The sequence below is a fragment of the Corvus cornix genome, chromosome 26, assembly GCF_000738735.6.
Source record: "Corvus cornix cornix isolate S_Up_H32 chromosome 26, ASM73873v5, whole genome shotgun sequence".
Lineage (NCBI taxonomy): Eukaryota > Metazoa > Chordata > Aves > Passeriformes > Corvidae > Corvus > Corvus cornix.
The window spans coordinates 5,932,392-5,955,060 of record NC_046354.1 but is presented as its reverse complement, the minus strand read 5'-3'; the positions used below and the strand labels follow the sequence as shown (position 1 = coordinate 5,955,060).

The 22,669-nt window shown below is 60.1% G+C and overlaps 2 protein-coding genes across 2 annotated transcripts; both read right to left on the bottom strand.

Annotated features, from left to right (window-relative positions):
- Positions 1-1,299: 1,299 nt before the first annotated feature.
- On the bottom strand, positions 1,300-6,435 carry PHLDA3 (pleckstrin homology like domain family A member 3). The gene is made up of 2 exons (XM_039565404.1): positions 2,375-6,435; positions 1,300-1,994 (listed from the first exon to the last, which is right to left on the bottom strand). Exons 1-2 carry the CDS (start codon positions 2,724-2,726, stop codon positions 1,873-1,875), a joined length of 474 nt encoding a protein of 157 aa, XP_039421338.1. The 5' UTR covers positions 2,727-6,435; the 3' UTR covers positions 1,300-1,872.
- Positions 6,436-8,130: 1,695 nt separating this feature from the next.
- CSRP1 (cysteine and glycine rich protein 1) lies at positions 8,131-22,467 on the bottom strand. Its single transcript, XM_039565391.1, has 6 exons — positions 22,307-22,467; positions 15,591-15,703; positions 11,171-11,339; positions 10,674-10,800; positions 8,828-8,921; positions 8,131-8,535 (listed from the first exon to the last, which is right to left on the bottom strand). The coding sequence occupies exons 2-6, from the start codon at positions 15,700-15,702 to the stop codon at positions 8,459-8,461; spliced, it is 579 nt and encodes a 192-aa protein (XP_039421325.1). The 5' UTR covers position 15,703; positions 22,307-22,467; the 3' UTR covers positions 8,131-8,458.
- Positions 22,468-22,669: the final 202 nt, after the last annotated feature.

Below are 22,669 nucleotides of genomic sequence, written 5' to 3'. Positions count from 1 at the left end.
GGAAAAGCTTGACCTTCCCCAGGCCTGGACCTGAAACTCTGACATGGGATCTGTGTTCTCTTATTGTCCTCTCCCTCCACTGACTGCCTGAATTTCCCCCCAACTTTCAGGTACCGTGGCCTCCCTGCTGCCTCATCATCAGTGCCTGGGGATGTGCCACGACCAGGGCTGGTGCTTACACATCCCTTGATCATCTTTGCCAGTTCCTTGCTGGCAGTTGGAAAACAGAAAATATTTACAGGGAGCAAGAGAGCAGAAAAACTGAAAAAAAGGAGTCACACTGGATAAAACTGGTGACTTTGGGAACCCCCTTGCACTGGGTGCTCCCACCCTGGCATCCACCATGGCACATGGGATGTTCACAGGGCTTTGACTGAGCCTCACTGAATCTGCTGACTCTGGGAGCTGGGGATTTAGGGGAGACTCCAGCACAGTGATCCTTGCCCTGGAAATGCTGTGTAAGCACCAGCACCCTCCTGACCACCCCACTGCCTCCTGAAATGTGTGCAGGGACCTGGTCTGGGGCTTGTCCACACAGGGCACCACACCTGAAGCATGTCCTGTGGAGGGTCCCCCCATCCCTGGAGCCCCCCATGTCCCCGTCATGGCACTGGGATGGGGCAGAGCTCCGTCTGTGCAGGGTTTGGGTCCGGCTTCACCTGCAGCCCCCAGCCTGGCCCCCCACTCCTCCCCACTCCCAGCCGGGGGTCTCAGTAAATGCAGCCCTGAGGACTGGCTGCCCAAGGAGCCTTCCCTGGGTGGCCCCCACCGCGTGCCTGTTTCAGCAGAGCCAGCACGGTGAGCAGGCTCCGGCCATGCCACCGTCCCCAAAGCCACCCGGCACTGCCCTGGCACGGGGACGGGACCCCGTGGGCACCGTGGGGTGCGGGCTGGGGCGCGGGCTGGGGGCAGCTGCCGCGCTCCGAGGCATCAGGACACCGCGCTCCGTGATTCCCACACGGCCGGGAAATCTCCGGGAGGATCAGCAGCGCCTCCGGCCCCGGCTGGGCTCAGGCTCCGGCTTGCGGAGCGCGCTGGTGGCTCCAGGCGCGGCTGTCTACGCTGCCTGTCGGGGCAGGGCCATCCCTCCCCTGCTGCAAAGCCACAGCGCTGCTCCCGCGTCACCGGCACACCGTGGGAATCCCTGGGGACAGGGGCGCAGCGGGATTGGTGACCAGGGAGTCTCGGGGTGCCAGTGCCGGGCTTTGGAGCCCGACTGGGGGATGCTAGCAAAACTCTGTGCAGGATTTGTGCTCTCCCGTGCCCTGTGGGATTCCACAAATCAAAGCAACACCAGGGTAAGAAGCAGAAAGTCCTGTTTGGGGACACGTTTAGTACAGGGAATTGGGGTCCCCAGCATTTCCCAACAGCCCAAGGACATCCCAGGGTGAGACAATGTCCTGCAGCACGGCTGTGTCACCACACCATCAGTTCAGTGCCCTACTGAGGGGTCCCTGCTGCAGCAGCAGCTCTCCAGCCCCTTTTTAAAATTGGGACCCAGCCACATCCATCTGTCCCAGTGTCACTGTCACACGGGCAGAGCTCCCTGTCGCACAGATCCTTCGGGCACAGCCTCATCCATCCCCTGTCCTGCAGGAGAGGCCTGGGGTCCCCACCAGGGCACCGAGGCCCTGCACACGTCAGCTGAATGAAGGGTGGTGGGGCCCCAGGCAGGGATGTCCCCTCCTGCCTTGTCTGAAGCCCCAGGTGGTGACGCTGCCTCTGTCCTTTGCCCCGTTGTGCCAAGGGGAGGTGGCTGTGCCAGCCCAGCTCTTGCGGTGCCTCTGTCCTTCACCCGGCACAGGGGGAGCCAGTGCCAGCACCGGCCTCCCCGGGCCACTGTCCTCGTCCCCGGGCTGCACAGCGGTGGCCTCACTTGCCCGCAGGGATCCCGTTCTCTCCAGCACCTGCCGAGCCGAGGGCCATCTCCATCCGACTCCTGGGAAGCTGCGATTCCCTGGGCTGTCCCACCGGAGCTGCGCTCAGCTGCACCACTGCGGAGAGAAGGCTCCTGTCACCCGCTCGGCCAGCGCTGGGATATGGGGCATCCTGAGGGGACTGGGGAGTGGGGCCAGCCACCATCCCCACCCCACCCCACGTGCAGGATGGCAAAGGGCCCCGTATCCCTCAGGCCACCCCAGACAGAGGGAAGATGTTAGAAAGTCCCTCTGCAGGGATACAGAGAGGCGAAACCCATGGGGGGGGGGGGTCGTCCCAGCCAGTGCAGGGGGACACGGGAACATCAAGCTGCAGACCCACCCCGGTCCATGGGACCCCCTTTGGGATTCCCCAGACCACTCGGGGATGGGAACCTGCGGCCAGGGACCTCATCCTGGGGTGGGTCCTGCTCCCTGGCCCGCGGGGGCTCCGGTACCTGCTCGGCAGCTGTGCCGGGCGCGCACGTCCCGCATCGCCTGCTGGTTCTTGAAGCGCACGAGCCCCATGGTGATCTCGGCGTTCCAGCCCGGGTCCTCCTGGGCGCAGCGGAAGTCGATCTCGAGGCTGTCGTCCATCACCACCGTGAAGTAAATGTGCCGCTCCTTCCACTCCACGCACTCCACGGCCTTCATGCGGGCGAAGCTCAGCTCCTTGCGCCTTGAGCCCTTGGGCTCGAAGAGCTGCAGCCCTTTCTCCGTCAGCAGGCACCGCTTCTTCTTCCAGAGCTGCAACAGCCCCCCGCTCCGCTTCTCCAGCACCCCCTCCCTCAGCACCTTCTCGGGGGTCATCGCGGCTCCTCGGCCCGCCGGGATCCTCACTCAGCGCCTCGTGCCGGCCCGGCCGGGCATTCCCCGCCGGGGCGATTCCAGCCGGAGCCGCGCTCCCTGCGGCCAGGAGCCCGCGCTGGCCGTGCTGCCCCCGGGGACTCGCCACCCTCCGCTCCGGCTCTCAGAGGGGCTGAGCCATGGGGTGCCCCATTCCGGCCGCCAGCCCCGTGCCGGGGCTCTGCTCCCTGCCCGAGCCGCGTGTGGGATCCGCGCTGCCAGGAGCTGTCGCTACTTGCCCGGCCGCTCTCCCACTCGCATTCCTGCCGCCTCGCCTGGCCCCTCCTGCGCTCAGGCTCCCTTCACGCCCAGGCGAAGCCCGGCCAGGCCCGGCGCAGCCCCGCTTCACCCGGGAGGAGCTTTTGGGGTGCCCGAGGGCAGACACTGCCTCGGGGTCTTCGTGTGAACAGGCAGGGTGTGGGATGGGGCTGCGTGGCAGTGGTGCCAGGGCAGGGCTTGGGGACTTCTGCACGGGGTGCAGGGACAGATGTTGGAGGTGCAAGAGCAGCTCTTGGGGGTTGCAGCCCAACGGGCACAGGGCTATAGGGTGCAGTGGTGGTGGGGACAGTGGGCTGTGGAGCACAGGGCCGACCGGGCAGGGGGCTCTGCATAAAATGCCAGCTTGGCAGGGGGTACAGAGTGCAGTGCTACCAGGCTTGGGGGGCTGGGGGTTGCAGTGCCAGCTGGGACAGGGGGCTGTGGGTGCAGCACCAGCCAGGCAGGGGCTGTGGGGGACCCCTGAGTGCAGCCCAGGAGGGGAGACAAAAGCAGAGAACAGACAGCAGCCATGGGGACAACCCCTGGCAGCCACCCACACCCCAGCTACTCACCCAAGGGTGCTGGGCCACCCCTCAGCACACAGAGCTCCCATCCCTCAAAGCCCCTCGGAAGGGGGACTTGAAGCCCCCAGGCAGTCCCACAGCGAGGAGAAGCATCCCCCAGCCTCGCGTGACCTGTGCAGGGGGAACGAGCCGCCGCGGGGCCGGGGCAGCGCAGCCTGGCCCTGCCTGACCCTCCCTCCCCTGCAGCCAAACACCGTCTCCTTTCCAGCCCGTCTCGTTCCCGGCCACCGCAGCACCGTCTGTTCCTGTGCCAGCGCCTGGCATCCAGGGGTTCCCCGGGCCGGGCCCGGCTGCCGGGGGGCACATCTGGGGACTTGTGCTGGCCGTGGGCTGCCAGGGCGGGTGACAGCCACAGGTGGCTGGGCAACGGGATGTGCCCCTGCAAATGCTGAGGGTGTGGGTCCTTCACCCAGGTGAGGTCCGCAATGGGAAGAAATCCCCCCGGGAATGTGCCGGGGTCGCTCACGGGGGCTGGATCAGCCCCTGGCTCCCTGGCACAGAGCTGCTGTCCCAGCGCCCACCTTCCGGCCCACCCTGCTCATGCACCCCTCGCAGACCCCAACCCCGCAGAGCCCCCGGCTGGAATGCCTCCTGCCCCAGCCCCTCCATCACTCCCGGTCCCACCGGGGGCTTTGCCGGCAGCCGCCATGGCCAGGGGGCAAGTCTGCAGCGTTGATGAGATGCACCTCATTATCCCTCATTAAGAGGGCAGGGCGGCTGGCGGAGCCAGGAACTGGTTCGTGCTCCCTGGGGCCAACCTCGCCACGCTGGCAGAGATCCCGGGTGTCCCAGGAGACCCGGGCTCCTGACGTCAGGCGGCCTCGGAGGTCACCCTGAGCACCCCAGCGCTTCAGAAGGAGCGGAGCAGAAGTGTGGGTTCCCCCACCGAGGCTGTTTTCCCACGCACAGGGAACGCTCAGCTCCAGGGATGCCGAGCCCTGGGAGCTCGCGGGGAGCAGCTTTGGGACTGTTGCTGTTCTGGTTAGCTGGGATGTCCGTGGGCAGTTCTTGCTCACCATCCAGCTCCGGCTCCATCCTCACAGCCCGGGGCAGAGCCAAGGGCTGCCAACCCCTGCCCGAGACCCTCGCTCCTCTGCTCACTGCAGTCACTGCTTCTCCAGGCACCAGTCACCAAGGGAACGTGGTGCTCCCGCAGCCCTGTGTGCGAAGGAGCTTTGACAACGTCCTTCTCCAGTCCCGTCTCCCCAGCTGTCCATTCCCAGACCCACCAGGCAGGAGTCCCATCCTGCCAGGCTGCCCGGGGGGCACATGGCAGCTCCTGCCCTGCAGCAAACCCAGCAGGACTCGCTGTGCCAGGCTGTGGGTGAGCCAAAGGCTCTGCTGCATGGGCTGCCCAGGGTTCATCCCATCCACACAGGGCCCTCAGGGCAGGTCGCGTGGCTGCCGGCCTGAGCCCTGCCCCGAGGTGACATCCCCGCAGAGCTCGGTGGCACAGTGACATCCCCTGTCACATCCCCGCTGGCCATGGGGCTCGGAGGCTCCAGTCTGACCCCTCAAGTGGTGCCATCACCCCCAGGCTCCAGGGTGCTTGGCCACAGGCCAACCTCTGGTTTGTCCCTTCGGGGGCAGGTTCGGGTGTCACAGCCCCTTTCCCAGGCTGCAGCTCCCGAGGGGTGGGAGCTGCTGGGCACAGCGCGGCTCTGCTGCCTCGGGGGGGAGCTGGACAACACCTGGGCACAGGTGGGCACACGCGTCCGGCTGCCTGGCCGGGCCCTGCCGTGCTCGCTGACCAGCAGAGGGTAGCAGATGGTCAGAGCTGTCCCACTGCAGCTTGGGCAGGAGATTCCCAAAAAGCACCTCTAGTCCCACCCTGATTCTCCTGGGCCATGGCCCAGCACCTCCTCCAGCCCCCCGCATGCCTGTCGGGATGTGCAGCCCCCGAGATCCCGTCCTGGTGTCCCCGCGGTGGTCTCTGTCACTCCCTAAGCCACTCTGAGTGACCAGTGCAGGGTCAGCAGGTGTGTGGCACCCAGGGCACACCCTCAGGGCACGGTCCCTGTCCTAGGACATGGTTTACCCGGGCCCTTTGGGGCTGGGAGCTCAGCAGAGACCCACCAGGCTGGAGAAAAGCAGACCTGGGGAGACTGAACTTCAGTTTTCCACTGTCTAGAGAAGGGTTGTGGAAAAGGGAAACACAGCCCTGCCTGGCAAAAGGACACGAGACACCAGGCACAGGGGCACATCAGGAAAATCAGGGATTCACAGAATCATTAATGTTGGAAAAGCTCTCCCACGTCACAAGATCATCAGTTCCAACCGTTCCCCCAGCACTGCCATGGTCACTGCTAACCCATGTCCCCAGGTGCCACATCCACAGGTCTGCTGAACACCCCCAGTGATGGTGACTCTACCACTGCCCTGGGCAGCTGTGCCAGGGTCTGAGAACCCTTTCAGTGATGAAACAAGCCTTTCAAGGTTCTGTGGCACAATGCTGCGACATCATCCACAGTGGTGGGAACTCCACCCTCAGAGGGCTCGCATACCTGAGTGGACACCAAATGCTCTGATCAACCTGACCTTTGGAGCCCTGCCTTAAGCAGGTGGTTGGAGTTAAGACTTCTGCTGGTCCCTTCTAACCTACATCTTTCTGTGGCCCTCTGAAACCCAAATCCAGCATTTTCTCCTGGCTTTGACCAGGCCTCCAGTGGAATTGGCCTCTCTGGGGTCTACCACATGTGATATGTCAGTACCCCATAGAACCACAGACTGGTTTGGATTGAAAGATTACAAACTATCTCCTTCCACCCCCTGCCATGGGCAGGGACACCTTCCACTGTCCCAGACTGCTCCAAGCCCCATCCAACCTGGCCTTGGACACTGCCAGGGATCCAGGGGCAGCCACAGCTTCTCTGGGCACCCTGTGCCAGGGCCTCCCCACCCTCACAGGGAAGAATTCCTTCCCAGTATCCCATCTAACCCTGCCCTCTGGCAGTGGGAAGCCATTCCCTGTGTCCTGTCCCTCCAGGCCCTCGTCCCAAGTCCCTCTGCAGCTCTCCTGGAGCCCCTTTAGGCACTGGAAGGGGCTCTGAGCTCTCCCTGGAGCTTTCCCCAGGTTACACCCCTGGCTCTCCCAGCCTGGCTCCAGAGCAGAGGGGCTCCCGCTCCTGCCCCCTCTCTGACAGAACCTCTACAGCTGTGTGAGGAAGGGACTAAATAAAGACTCACTGTAGCTTTATTGACCAACCAGCACTGCCTGGGCACGATCCCATCAAGGGCACATCCAGCTGAGATGTGTCAGCAGCAGCACAGCATCCCCTGCACGCTCACAGAGAAGGCAGCAGCTTCCTGACCCCTCCATCCCTGCAGCAGCCCCCCTTCACCCCTCTGCAGCAGTTTCCTGAACCCCCCATCTCTGCAGGAGCTTCCAGACCCCTCACCCCCCCACCTCCATGGGGGAGCAGCAGGGCCTCTGCCGAGTGAGGGAGGCAGGTTTGGGTCTCCACACCAGGGCAGTACCTGAGCCCCCTGTGCTGCAGCTCCCAACCCTACCCGAGCCTGAGCTGTCTGCCCCACACACCACCAGACCCCTCACCACAGCCACCGCACAGCCCAGAGCAGTGGGACCTGCTAGAATCTAGAGGGGGGAAGTTTTTGCAGACAGTAAAGACTTTATTCCCCATCTCAGCCTCAAAAACACCATGTAAATCCGAGGGTGTGATGAACAGGAGAAAGCGCTTAAGTGGATAAAGGAGCCCAAGTCCTGCCCCAAAAAGGGATTTCTGCCTCTGTTGTGCTTCCCAGAACACTCCCCATCTCATTTGCTCAACCACAATGTTTATAACTTTAAAAACCCCAGAACTCAATTCCCTGTGGAGTCCCTAACTCTGAGCTGCATTGAGGCTGATCCGAGTCTGTCCCACCGGTCCAACAGGAGAATCACAGAAAGGGAGTGAAGAGTTTAGATGGAAACCAATTAAACCTGGGCAGCTGCCAAACTGGAGGCTTAATGATGCACAAGCTGCTAAAAAAGCAGGGAGTAGGTGAAAAGCTGTTAATTACTTGGCACTGCTGGGCATGCCTGCTTGGAGAGGTGCCACCTGAAAGCACTGATAAGGATTTTGACAGGGTGAGCACACGTATGGTGCTACCAACACACCCCAGAAGGGCTGTCCTGGGCCTCCCAGCATCAACCTCTGCTTTTGGAATAGCTATCTCCATCCCTGGAAGTGTTCAAGGACAGGGCTTGGAGCAACCTGGGCTAGTGGAAGGTGGAACAAGATGAGCTTTAAGGTCTCCTCCAATCCAAACCATTCCATGCTGATTCTTGATGGGAGCAGAGGGGGAGCACATCCCAGCCAGGCTGCAGAGCTCAGCTGGCCACAGCTGGGCTGTGTCAAACTGCACCACGCATTCCTGCATTGTGCTGTAATTACAGGACTGCAAACACCTCCCGTCACCTCTGTCACCTCCTGACACCTCCCCAGCTCCGGGCACCAGGGCCTGTCCGGGCACCAGGGCCTGTCCTCAGCCCCAGACAGCGAATCACTGGCAGGGCCAGGCCTGGGTGGGCTTTGATGTCTCTGATGTTTTATTGCTTGCTCGGTGTCACGGCTGAGCACGCGGCCAGCGGGATGGGCAACGCGGAGCAGGACTTGGGCACTGGGGCCTCGCTGCAGTGTGAGGGAGTGACCCCCCTGTGCCACCTGCCCCAGCAGGACCCCAGGGGACAGGGCTGGGACCCCCCCCGGCTCCGGGGAGCACTGGGGCAGGGCGGGAGGGGCTGGTGCTGCGAAGCAGCGGTGGCTGGGGGTGGCAGTGGGCACTCACTGCGGCGTGGGGCGGGTGGGCAGCACAGGACGAGCCCTGGGCGAGCGCAGGGCCCAGCCCCGGAGCTCACTGCGAGTGGATCAGTGCCCCGGCGCCCTGCCCGAAGCCAAAGCCCTTGGGACCGAAGTTCTTGGCGTAACAACCTGCAGAGGATGGAAGGGAGACACAGGTGAGGCTGGCACAGGAGCGGGTCCTCCCCAAGGGGCACACCCTGCCTGGACAGGACAGGACAAGGTTTGCCAGATTCGTTGGGCAAACTGGGAGGCCCTGGCTCAGCAGGAAATTCCCCAGCTCTGTGGCTGGCACAGCCAGTCCCCGAATGCAGCTGCTGGGCCACCCCTTCCCCAGCCTCCATCCCACCCTGGGTCCCTCCACAGGGGCTTCACCCCCACCCCTCAGAGCCCAGGACAAGCCAGCAGGGAAGGTGGGGCTCACCTTTGCAGTAGATCTCTCCATCTTTGTCTGCCAGGGTGGTGGACTCCAGGCTTTTGCCACACTTGGCACAGCGGAAGCAGGACTTGTGCCAGGACTGCGGGACAGGAGCAGAGCCCAGTCACACCCCAGGGACAGGGCAGCCACGCTCTGGTACCAGCCAGGCTCCCTGCTCTGTTTCTGATCTAAAGGGGCTGGCAAAGAGCTCTGAACGGGGTAAAAGCTTTTCCCCGGAAAGCACTGACCTCCCAGCCCCACAAGGAAGATACAGAGAGGAAACACCAGGTGTGGTCACTGCTCCTGTGCTGGTTTTGGAGACCTTTTGCTGCACTCACAGAAGTCATTTTTGCAGTAATTTCTACAATAATTTGTAAGGAGCAATCCCCCCCTCTTTGGGGACTGTCCTCTCTTAACCAGCAAGGTAAATCCCCCCCATTGTCCAGCTGAGCCCCACAGCTGCTGGATGTTAGGCTGGGGTGGCAGCAGGGATGGGACAACTGCCCCACACAACCACAGCTCCAAGGAAGGCAGCAAACAGAGAGGAACAATGCCAAAACCAGCCAGTGTTTAAAAATAACCCCCCACGGTTCCAGCAGTCCCCTGGAGATAAATGAGCTCACAGCCTTCAGGCAGACCTTGAGTAGCCAGAGCTGCTCACAGAGGAATTTAAATAAACACTTGGGAAAACATGAAACCTTTTTTGGAAGAAAATGCGAAATTCGGGGGCTGGAGGAGGAGGTATTGGATGGAGTCATCCAGCAAACATTAGCACATGAAATACACGCTCTGGAATCCTCTCTGGGTCTACTTTAATGTAATTGCTTCCCCAGCTTTGGTTCCCTGTAAACACTGGGGCCAGAAGCCAACCAGGAAGCCCAGATCATGGTTTTAAGGGTAAATTCAGCTTCTGACCCTGGGCTGACCCTCATCGTGTCCATCACAAGCCAGCTGGGGGGTGATGATGCTGAGGGGCCCCTCTGACTCCTCTCCTCACTCTGGGGATGCAGGACAAGCACAAAGGCCCAGGAGGACAGAGCCCAGCCAGGTCAGGGAGTGACCCCTCATCACCAGTCAGGTGAGGCTGTCCCACCATGGCCACCGTGTCTCCATGGCACAAAGCGAAGAAGCCTGGCCTGGTGTCCCTGACAAGCTCTGCATGTACCTGACCTCACGGGGAGGGCAGCTCCAGCAGGGGCCTCACCCGGGGTCCCAGGGCTGGCAGGGCAGAAGGGGTCCCCAGGCCCTGCAGAGGAGCTGGGCTGGGAGCAGGTCACAGCTCAGGGTGCAAAGAACCCTGGTGAAGGGATGTGCCAGGGCTGTTAAGAGTGACCTTCACACCAAACCCTGAGCTGACCCAGCCACCACCAGAACAGCCCCAGGAACATTCACCAAACCCATGCCCACAGCTCCAACACCCTGCCCGGCCTGTGGGCAGTGCTGACCACTGGAATTCATTGCCTGCCTCAAATCCCGGCTGCAGCATCCCGGCCCGTGGCATTGAGGGGAGGAGGATGCACTTTTCAGTTAACAGTGACACTGGCCATGGCACATGTCACTGCTCACCCTCCCAGCACATCCACAGCAGGATGTCCACTGTGGCCTCTGCTGTGAATATTTAATATAAAATGTGTTTCTCCCCCCTCTACACGTCTGTGACAGCACTGCAGCCTGAACAACCTGGCTTCCAGACATGCCAAGATCTCCTTTTGGTGCCAGGCTTCCAGGTGAACGTGGCCACTGGACCCAAGCCTAGCCCTGGCAGCCCAGCCCAAGGGGCAGGTCCAGACCCTCTCCAAAGGTGTCCCTGCCATGCAGCACCCTGTGCCCCGTCCCCACCATCCCCCCTTACCTTCCCAGCTCCGATGACCTTCTCGGCCGCATACACGGCCTGGCCACAGCGGGGGCACCCATCAGCTCCTCCCACCTTCTGGGCCATCCTGGCTGCGTTGGGGTTGGGGGGTCGGTGGGGCTGGCCCCTGTGGGTGGGAGGGAGCTCACGATCAGGGGTGCACAGGCAAGATGGAGCAGGAAAGAACTACGCAATCCCAAATCCCAGCCCAGTTTAGGAGGGAACTTTAGGAACAATGTGTTGAGCCCCATGGAAAGTTCAGCCCGAGGGCTGTGTGCTGGGAGGGGGTGGGCACCGTGCTGAGGCAATGGCGACATGTCCCATCCCATCCCACCCACCAAACAGGGTTCAGTGGGGTTCCCTGGAGGGACAGAGGGGCCGGGCAGCCCACGGACAGTGCTGGGAGCTCAGCACAGGCTGCACAGCTGAGCACCACAGGACAGGTGTGGGGAGAAGGTGCCCACAGCCCCGGTGTCAAAAACAAGACCCAGACTCACTCTTCGTATTTGATTCCCAGGGACTCGCCCTTGTCAGTGCTCAGGGTCCCTGCTCCCTGCCCGTAGCCGTAGCCCTTGGGGCCGTACTTCTTCCCGTAGCAGGACTTGCAGTAGATCTCCTCGCCATGCACGGCCACAGTAGTGCTGTCCAAATTCTTCTTACAGACCACTAGAACAGAGGGCAGGGTGTGGCATCAGCCTGCTCTGCCAGAGCTCACTAATTAGCTGGGGAAAACAAGCCCTCACAGGGACAGCTCAGCTCGGCTTTCAAGGAGCAGGGAAGCCCTTGCCAGGATCCAGCCTCGGGGAGCACATGCAAACCAGGGCAGATAAGGATCACAACAAGAGCAGTGTCTGGCTTTAAAAGGAAGCAACCACCAAAGCCAAGAGGGTGATACCAAGGGAAGGAAAGCTCTGTTAACCCTCTGGGTGCTGCTCTCCTGCAGCTGCACTTAAACCGTGGGACTGAATTTTTCCTACTGCAGGATTCCCAAGCCCGGGGATGGATGTCCTGGCCCCATGCCTTGTCCACTGCAAATCCACGGCAGGAAGCGCTCAGGGCAAAGAAATGTAAGCAAATGTGGTTTTCCTGGTGTTTGGATGGACCAAGAGCAGCCCTGTGGCCATCACCACATCCGAGGCACTGCAAGGGCTTCACACATGGGGCACAGTCACCTCTCCAGAGCTCAGAAGGCTCAAGTGACACCTTAGCCCTGGTTTGGGGGTGTGCATAGGAGGGGGTCTCAGGTGAGGAACACTAACTCAGCTGGGTGTCTGAGTCCTGGGGGTCCAATGTGGGATGTAAGATGGGACAGGAGGAGATGGCAGCCAGGCTCAGGGGCCCTGCTGAGGCCACCCACAGCTTGAGCTTGGTGCTGGCCTCAGGCCGTCTCCTGATTTTTAGGTTTCCATAGAATCACAGACTGGTTTGGGTTGGAAGGGACCTTCAATTCAGATTATCCAATTCCAACCCTCTGCCATGGACACCTTCCACTGTCCCAGGCTGCTCCAAGCCCTGTCCAACCTGGTCTTGAACACTTCCAAGGATGAAGCAGCCACAGCTTCTCTAGGAAGCAATGCCCCACCACCCTTTGAGTAAATAATTACTCCCTTGTATCTAATCTAACTTTCTCCCTTATATCTAATCTAGATTGCTCCTCTTTCCATTTAAAACCACCTCCCCTTGCCCTGTCATTATCTGCCTGTGTAAAAAGTCACTCTACTTCTCTTTTATAAACCCCCTTAAGGTCCTGGAAGTACCAGCTCCTGTCCCAGCTCTGCTCACGGCTGCCACATCCCTTCCTAGCCCTTCCTGGGACACTCTGCCCAGCCAGCAGGAGCAGGAGGCCACCAGCACCCAAACTCCAGGTGATCTGCAGTGTTCACGTGCCCTGTGCAGGATCCCAGCTCCCAGGGCAGAGCCTGCAGCGCTGGCAGCCAGCCCCAAACAGATCCGGCTGCAGCTGCCACACAGCTTCCCCCATCTTGCTTTGCACACCTTAAATGTCGAGGCTTCCAGCAGCTTCTTGGCCAGCAGAGCAGTTTCTTGGCCATTCCCAATATCACAGGAATGCAAACAGAGCAGAGCTCTCCCCTCGGAGCAGCACAAACCGAGCAGGGGCAGAGGCAGCCCTTCCATGACTAAATACGGCCGGGAGAACCCTGTGTGCCTCTGCTGGGACAAGGAGAGGAAAGGGAAGCATCTCCTGCCATCTAAGGAGGATCTGGCAGGGTCCTCTCCTGGCTACACACTCCCACCACAGCAGGAGCTGGGGATGGAGAACGGATCCCAGCTGGGAGAGACCAGAGCTGGTAACTGGTTCCAAAGCTGCCAAGCTCCTGGGCTGCTGTGGGGGTCTCTGCATTGCCCTGGGGTGACCCTGCTCAGGCAGGCCCTCAGGAGGGGAATTTGGGCACTTTCACTGGCCTTTCAAAGGGCTTTGTTGAGAGCTTTGTCCCAGGGTGGCAGTGAATGAGCTCAGTGGCATCTGGATGGATTTGGAGCTCCAGCCCAAGCTTTCACAGTCCCTCATATGTACTCACAGAGCTTTGAGAGGCAACAGAAAAACTTTTTACTCAGCCCCCGGGTTTGTGCATTGCAGAAATTCCAGTGCACTGCACTCACGGAGTTAAGGACCCTTTGTTTTTCTAAGAGCAGCTGAGCTGCTCCACAAAACAATTAGGCAAGAGCTGCCTCTGCTTTCCAAGGCCAAGGGGCTCATTCCAGCTCATTCTCCTGCACTACCCAGGCAGCTGGATCAGGGCCAGGAGTCAATCACCAAGTTGCTCCCTGAGCTCTAATGCACTGTGGTAGGCTTGGCTCCTTTTAGATGATGTTTTTGGCAGATCTGGTTGAAGTATTTGTTATTCTCCCCTAAAGATAATGGTTTCAAGTTCCTTGATGGGGCCCAAATGCAGCACTGGGGAACAGGCTGGGAATGCAGGAGCTCAGGAGCACCACCCACAGCCTGTGGCATGGACTGGGAACAGTGGGCAGCAGGGTGGGCTGGCACATGAGCCACAGCCTGAGCTGGGGAGCCACAGCCAGGACAGGCAGAGCTGCTGGGTACATGTGGAGTGGCATAACAAAAGCCAGGGACAGCAGCCCTGAGCCCAGGAGCGCTGCCTGGGCACTTGCTTCCATGAACACACACAGGGTGACCTTCTTCCTCACTCTGGCCACGTGTTCCCACCTGGAAGCAATGCCTTTAGCCTCATTTCGTGGCTCCTGGAGGCCTGCCCTGCTCTCTGGGTGCCAGCATCCCATGGCAGCAGCTTTTCCTGGTAAACCAGCTGTGTGCATAGGGGGCGAGGGCAATATTCCCCACCCTCCTTATCTGAGGCCACAGAACAAACAGGATTTCCTTCTGCAGAGCAGCTGCCATAAGAACCCAGCCTGCCACCCCCTTCCTGCCCAGGAAAAGCCTCTCTACAACTCCCCTGCGGAGCCCTACCAGCCAAAGCAAGTTTCCAGCCTGGAAACTCCCACATACGGGAGCTCCTGGCCACGCTGGCCACCCTCCACACTGCAGGGAGCACAGGCACAGCAGAAGTCTCTCTCTCCCTCTCCCACATCTGGATCCAGCTGTATGTGCTGCATCCCAGGCAGGCTGGACAAGAAGTATCCAGCAGCCAGGCCAGGGGGACACAGGAGCATGGCAGGGACCATCCAATGAGGACACTGGTGTTTCGCTGCTGGAAGAGGTCAGTTCCAGAGTGTGCCTGTTTCCAGATGCCAGCTCTGCTTGCTGCTCCTATGGAAAAGATCCCAGCTGCACTCCCTGCTGCAATGGGATGGTGATACTGGGACCAGGGCACTGGGATCAGCTGAGGAAACATTAAACCTCAGTGGGGCCACTCTGGAGGTGCACTTCTGCTGTTCTGTGGCAGAGGCAACATCTCAAGGACCCATCAGCAGACGCAGGCAGCAAGTGTGCTCCTGTCCACAGGATTCCAGAGAGGTTTGGGTGGGAAGGGACCTTAAAACTCATCTTGTCCCACCCCCTGCCATGGGCAGGGACACCTCACACTAGACCAGGCTGCTCCAGGCCCTATCTCCTGTGGGCACAGGAGAATCACTGGTTCTGATACGTGGCAGTCTCCAGGGACAGGGGACAGTAATCTGGTACCACACAGGCTGAGGACACTGCTCATCTTTTGCCTGAAAGGTCCTGCAGCCCCTCTGGATGCCCCAGGTTTAAGGAGCTGCTCTCAGCACTGTAACACCACCAGCCCTGGGATCTCCAAAGGCAGGGAAGGGTGTCTGGGGACTTGCAGCAGGATCCCAGCAGAATTTGTAGGATCCTGTAGAGGGGCAGAGGAAGGGAGCTCAGCACTGGATCACTCCCCGCCACATCCTGTTCTGCTGCCCCTCCCTGGAGGAGCACTTTACACTTGTGTATGTTTGGTCCAAACATATGCCAGAGACACCCTCAGCAAGAGTGGATCTGCAGATAGGCTGGAGGTGATGCTTCAGCACTTCTCAGGAGGCTTTCCATCAGCACAAGGGCCAGGACAGGACCATATCTCCTTCCCATCATCCCTCAGACATGAGGAGATTCCACACCAGTTCCCCAGGCTCAACCACCTTTTGTGGCAAAGCCACTTAGAAGGCTAAAGCACCATCTCCGAGCATTGCATGGGATGTGCCAGCTCCTGCCACCACTGCTGGGAGAGGCCCTGCCTCATGCTCCCATCCTAAACATCTGGACACAGACCAGAGGACCCAGCCTGGCCTTTCCCTGGAGTAGGGACAGACTAAGTCTTTGTATGGGTGCTGGCTGAGGTCAGCCCCGACAGCTTGGACAGCCCCTGTGTCCTGGGATGATCCGTGTTCCTGCCACGCCAGGGGGTCTGGAGAGATCCCGAGGAGCCCACACCCAGGAAGCAGAGAGGGGGTCAGGGAAGGGGTGATACTCACTGCACAAGAAGCAGGACTTGTGGAAGCTGTTCCCTTCACACTGCACCTCCTCAGCGAAGTACACGGCCTTCTGGCACACCCCACACTTCTTCCCTCCTCCCCAGTTTGGCATCCTGCAGGGGAAAGCACAGTCAGGAACAAGGGCAGAGCTCTGCGGGGCTGGGATGGGGCAGCTGGAGCAGGCAGCGGAGCTCCAGCAGCTTTCTCACATCCCATGTGCAGAGAGCACCCGCTGTGTTTGCAGGGTGCCCAGACTGCAGGGCTGGCAATGAACAGAATCAGCAGAACTCAGGGAGCCAGCACCCAGCAGTGCCAGCTGCCTCCCAGGGACCACGGGTCCTGTCTGCCAGGAGCAGCAGAAATCCCTGTCCTGGAGCCATGAGACCTCACAGCCCCCGTCAGTGCCAGAAAAAGGGAGGAAGCAGGACAATGCTGGGAGACGGCGCTCACGGAGTTACCCAGGCACCTCCTCAGGTCACAGCCCTGCTGTCACCCCATGCCACGGCCGGGGGACTGTGACAGAGCCTTGGTGCTGGAGTGACAGCTGTCACCCCCCTGGACACAGCCCCAGCTTCTCCGGCCTGACCAACTCCTCCATCTCAGCCACTGCAGGGCAGGGGACAGTCAGGGCTGACCCCTGACCCCACCAAACCCCAGGCTCTGGCACCGTGTCCCACAGCACCATCAGCTCCTGCCTTGCGGGGCCAACCCCTCCCAGGCACCCCCTGCACTCCGGTGTCTCAGTCTCCTCCAGGACTGCAGGCAGAGTCACGGAGCCTGGAGAATCTGACATCAAGAACACAGTGCAGGGCAAAGACCTGGGCACCAGCCTAAGCCACCATCCAGCTCCTCAGCAGGCTATAAAGGCTTCTGTTTCTCTTTCCTGAACTGCAGCAGATGGTGTCTGATGAGACACCATCAAGAGGTCCCTGGATTTGCAGATAACCCCAAAATACTGGGTTGCTTACACGAGCAAAGCTCCAGTCCCAAGGGGCCTTGACACTTGTGAAGACTAGGTTAACATAAACCTCAAGACTCACACAATAAAGCCCTGCAAGGAGATTCTGAGGGAGCCAGGCTCGTTGAGTGTGGCCAAGAGGAAGCTAAGGAGGATCAAACAGCAACCCGGGGTTGCTACAAAGACAATAAAACACTTTTTGGAGAGGCCCAATGATACATGAAAGGTCAATAGGCACAAGCTGCAGCTTGAGAGGTCTCCAGGGCCCTCTTTCCATCAACACCTCTGTAATTCTCCATCCTGCTCTCACCTGGGGACAGGCAGCAGAAGTCGCCATGTGCTTCCTGACCCCTGAACAGCTAAAGCAGCAGGACAAGGTCCCCAAAAACGAAACCCCATCTTCAGAGTACAAGATTTGCCAGCCCACCACATGTGTAGGATCTCATCACCTCCCTCAGCTCAGCTGTGTGGAGATGAGGAAGGGACCTGGGTCTGCCGGGGCACACCAGGAGCCTTGGAGCCCCCCCCTGCAGCAGATTCAATCCCCTGGGGCACCTCAGGCAGCTGAGGCCCCATCCCTGGGCCTCCAGTCCCAGTGGCTCTCCCAGATGGGGAGGTGGGTGCTAAACCCAGCAGGACTGGGGGTTGTACAAACATCAGACAGAGATTGGGAGCATGAAGGGCTCACAGGCACAGCAAGATCCCTACACCTCCCAGGTCATGGGGAACTCGAGATCTTCCCTGTGTGAGAGGATTTTGTCAGGAAAAGGGAAACTGATCCTAGCCTGGTTACCAGGACAGGGGTCAGAGCTGACTTGCTGACCCCACTTTATCCCAGCCACAGCTCCCAGATGCCAAGAGGGTCTCAGCGCAGGACAGACAGACAGACAGACAGACAGAAGTGGAGGGTGCCAGGAGCAGGGGCTGGAGAGGCTGTGCTGGCTCCTGGGAGCAGTGTTTGGGGTGTGATCAGAGCAGCTGGGAAGTCTCTTTTCCAAAGGCCCCGCAGGCTGGGCCTCCCGCTGTGCCAAATCCCTCCCAGCCTGGTTCTTCCAGTCCCAGCCCTTGGATTGCCTTAAAAGGACACAGGCCGTTTCTCTCCAGAGCCTGGTTTTTTGCCCTGGATCAGGAGGAGGGCGTGACCTGGTTCAGGAGTTTCCTTGGAGGGCAGAAACATCCAGCAGCACCCCCTGCCAGCCCCTGAGCCCCTTCAGCCCCTGCGTCAGGAATTACACATCTCTGGCTACAATTTTTCTGGGTCCCCCAGCCCTTTCCAACCACCACAGCTGGTAGACCCCACCTCTTGGATTCCCCAGGCCTTGTTTTGGGGGCAGCCTCTTGCCAGCCCATCCACAAGTGCCCCCCACGGTTTGGGACCAGCTGCTCCCCTTTGCTTCCACAGCACATTTTGTTCCCCTCAGAGCAGCAGCAGCAGCAAAGGAAAAGGCTTTGTTTGTCCTGAACATCAGGGCACCCCTGACCAAACCAAGACATTAGCAGAGGGGACACCTTCCTCTGAGCTGCCTGGAAGCCTAAAAGAGGAGAAAAACTGCTTCTGGGTGAAGTTCATCTGACATTTGCCACAAGAGGGGTCCAAACCCTCTTGCTGCTGATTTTCCTCAATCCACCATGGGAAGGCTGCAGGTGCCTCCACTCAGTTTAAATGATGCCAGGTGATTTGAGCAGGTGACTCTCACCATGAAGCACAAACACAGTCCCAGCAAAGCCACATCCCAGCAAAACCTCCTAGCACCCACCAGGATGGGTTTTCTGAGGGGAGAGACCATGGAAATCAGTTTGTCCTGGGGATCCACATGAAGGCTCACAGCTGGACACAGAGAAAGCCTGAGATAAGATTTACATTGCTAAAAATTCCCTGTTAGTCCACAACACACCCCCCACATGCTGAGAGCCCAGCAGGCCACACAGAGACCAACGAGCAGTTTGTGCTATAGGCTGGCATCAGCAGCAAAAAAAAGGAATAGAAAACCCTGCTCTGGGTGCCTGGACCTGACCAACAAAGTCCTCACAGCTGCCATCCAGACAGACCCATCCTCCCAATTCCCTAAGGAATGGCCACTTTAAGATATGTCACAGTGTTTGCAACCCTTTTAGCATTATTTTCAGAATACTTTGCATATTTTGCCCAGTTGCGACACCCGGTGACCACAGTCACACTTCTCCAGGTCACTCTGGTCCCCATGCAAAATAAGGAACAGGAGGTGACAGTCCTGCAGCCAATGACCTCACTGAGCACAGGCACGGGGCCACCCAGGGCTGCCAAAAAACCAAGCTTATTCTCCTTCCCCCCTGCAGCTCCACAGTCCATGGAGCACAACTCCCAGCAAACATGTCCAGAGCCCTACAAACACCACCCTCGGTGCCAAGCAGGGCTTGGCCCTGGAGCCACTCCATCATCCACTACAGATAAGGGAAGAGGCCCCCGAAACCAAGATCCCATCCTTTAGCAGCAGCTGCACTGTGAGGAGCACAGACACAGGGGAGGCTTGTGCAGAACCACCCAAAGCTGACCTTTGCTGGAGATTAACCCCAGTTCCAGAGTCTGATGTTGCAGCAGTCCAGCTCTCCAGACAAGACCAGCTTGGACGGGGCTTGGAGCAACCTGAGATAGTGGAAGGTGCCCCTGCCTGTGGCAGGGGGTGGCACTGGATAATCTTTGAGGTCGCTTCCAACCCCAAACTGTCTGTGGTTCTGTGAAATCTGGGCTCAGACTCACCTGAGGTGCTGTGTTGCACCAGGCTGGGAGGCAGTGTAAGCTACACTGAACAACCAGGCATGAACCAGTATGGAACCAGTATGTACTGGTGCTTTGGGATGTCATCACTGGCTGTAACGGGAAGCAGTGAGCAGATGCAGCCATCAAGCAGCAGAAACACAGTCATCATGGTTTTTGAATGGGTTGAAAGGTCAGTGTGTTCCTGTGACTGCCCCCGAAGCTGCCACCCTCCACCCTGCCTGCCCTTCTGAGAGCAGCTGGGTGGGAACTGCTGGAGCTGGAGCAGCACCCATGGCTGTGTGGATGCAGCTCCATGGCCATGGGAGCACTCAGGGCAGGGCAGGTCCTACCCCGTCACACTCGGAGGAACATCCCTGCAGGCCACCGGGATGTCAACCCAACCATCCAAACTTCTGCAAGAGCTGGAAAACCTTCCCGTGTCTGTGCCCTACTAAAATCCTACAGTAATTAATTGCAGAGCAATCACTTTGTGCTTGGAGATCACTGAGGAACAGCAGGCTCGTGCTGGCCCATAAAAAGGGGTGTTTTTTTTCCCAATGAGAGCATTAAAACAAGTGAATGACAGATGAGCACCATCAGTGCTGCACAAAATTCACTCCTAGGGATGTTCACAGCAGTGCAGGCAGAATTAATTCATGCCCTGGCAGAGTCAAAGGGCAGGAGGACACAGCAGGAGCCCCAGGCCCGGGGGACTGAGTAGTGCCTTCCAGTTTACAGAGCAGCTGGCACGACCATAAAATGGGCAGAAATTTGAAGCAGGAGGGACCCAAACAGATGAGACATGGGCAGAGCAGAGAGGAACCAGCTCCCAGGGACACACCAGGGAACATCCCCTGGGAAAGCCCCGGGACATGGCACCAGGGGTTCAGCACCGGGACCTGCAGTCGGACCCACGGGGGACTCTGCCCCAGGCAAACAGGAAGTGTCACAGAGCAGCTTTCCTATCACCTGGGCACAGGTGGGAATAGCCCTACAAGGGGCAAGCGAGAACTGTCCCCTTGTCCCCTGCTGTGTCATGAGCTGGGAGGAGCAGTAACGTGAGGAGTCCATGGGCCACCAACAGTGTAAACAAGGATAAGCGAAGGTCACGTGTGACCCAGTGATGTTGAACTGGTGAGCAAGAGAACGGGGACCTGAGGCTGGTGAGCTCAGAGTCATGGAAAAACGCTGGGAAGTACCAGGGAGAAATCACAGAGCTGCCCCAGGAGATGCAGCTGGATCACATCAGATGCCTCTGAGGGCTTTGCTGGGATAGGAGGGGAGGAAGTCAGGAGGCTCTGAGCTCCAGAGTGATGCTCACATGGGGCTCATCTACTCTTATGACTCCAAGAGCAGTCGGGCTTGACTCCATCAGCAATCACAAATGATTCTGCTGCCAAGGCAGCCTCAGGTCGGCTGTGGAGAAAAGAGGCCTAAGAGAGGCCAGCACGGCGCTGAGCCACAAGCCTGATGGCTCTCACAGCCACGGGCCTCTGCCTGCGCACACACTGCTCCCAAGCTTGGCTTACAAAGGCTCCTTGGAAGCAGGGTCCTCCATGAAGATCCCAACTGGATCCAGAACAAAAGCAGCAGCATTTTCAGGGACGCTTAGGAAAGCTCCTGACTCCCACAGGGATCAAGATCCATCACCTGACCCAGCTCACCTGAGCTCCCCCAAAGCCCTGAAATGCCCCAGTTGGTCGCGTCCTCCCCACTTGGTGCAGCCTCCCAGGAGCAGGAGCCGCGCTCAGCTGCTCTGAGGCAGCGCTCAGGCACTGCCATCCCGGCTGGACAGGCCCTGATGCAGGGCACAGCAGAGGCTGGCACAGAGCCCATGACCCACGGGAGCAGCACAGCCCTGAGCTGTCTGTGCAGCAGCGGCCCCGAGCTCCTTGGGAAGGGCTGAGTCCTCCCCAGGGCCCAGTGCTCAGCCACACCACTGCACCTTGCCAGCCTCACCCCAGCAGAATAATGGAACGTCCTGAGCTGGAACTGACCCACAAGGATCACATCCAGCCCCTGGCCCTGCACAGACACCCCAACAATCCCACCCTGTGCATCCCGGAGAGCCTTGGCCAAATGCTCCTGGAGCTCTGGCAGCCTTGGGGCTGTGCCCATTCATTCCCTGGGGAGCCTGGGCAGTGCCCAGCACCCTCTGGGGGAAGAACCTTTTCCTGAGCTCCAGCCTGACCCTCCCCTGACACAGCTCCAGCCCTTCCCTGGCTCCTGTCCCTGCTCACAGAGAGCAGAGATTGAAGCTGTCCCTCCGCTGCCCCTCGGGAGGAAGCTGCAGAACCCGGGGAGCTCTGAGCTCAGGCTCCTCTGCTCCAGCAGGAACAGACCAAATGACCACACTTGCTCCTTGGAGGCCTTCTCCTCTCACCCTTCCCCAAGCTCTGGAGCCAGGAGGAGCAGCACCCAAAGCCAGCCTCACCCCTCACACTGTTTTAGCATCGGCCCCTTCTCACGCAGGGAGAGACAGAAGATCTGATCCAGGGACTTGGTAGCAGCTGCGGCTTTTGCCCAGTGCTCCTGAACCCCCTGCCACGGGCTGGGGCTCTGAGGGCTGCAAAGCAGCACCTGGAGTTGTGCTCGAGCGTGTGCCCAGCCTGGTGCACGGCAGCCCAAATCTCCTCTGGGAAGTGAGCCGAGCCCACAGCTGAGCTGCCTCAGGCTCCCTGGAAATGAGCTTTACTGAGTGCAGTCGATCGGATGAAAGAGATTCGGCTTCCGCATCCCGCCATGTGCGCGGTGCTCTGGCACTGGGAGCAGCCTCAGGGGGTCCCACCGCTCCCGTGCCCACCCCACGGGCACACGGGGGGGGCTGTGCCCCTCTCCAGCCCCGCATCTGCCCCGCTGCCGGGTTGTGGGCGGCGGGGATGGGGCAGCCTGGGGGGATGGAGGGAGGGAGAGAGGGATGGAGGTAGCGCCGGGCTGGGAGAGCGGCAGCGCCGGGAACGAGCGGGGAGGCGGCTCCGCTGCGCCTGGCGGGACCCGGCGGCGCCCCCGCTCCGCACCCACCTGCGGCCGGGCCGGGGACGGTGCCGGGGTCGGTGCCGGTGTCAGTCCGGGGTCGGTGCCGGTGCTGGGTTCCGTGCCGGTTCCGGTGCCGATGCTGGTCCCTGTCGCGGTGCCGGTGTCGGGAGCCGCGCCGGGGCCGGCGGCCGCTCGGCGCTTTTGTCGCTGGCGGGGCAGGGCGGGTCGGGGGCGGCGGCGCTCGGCGGCGGGACTGATGTCACGGGGCTGGGGAGGACGGCACGGCCGGGCCGGCCCCGACAGCGCCCGGCACCTCCTGACGCTGCCCGGGACCCCCATCCCACCCCCGGGAGAAGGAGCCTCCGGGACAGATCGGAGAATGAACTGAGAGCAGCCCTGGCGAGAAGG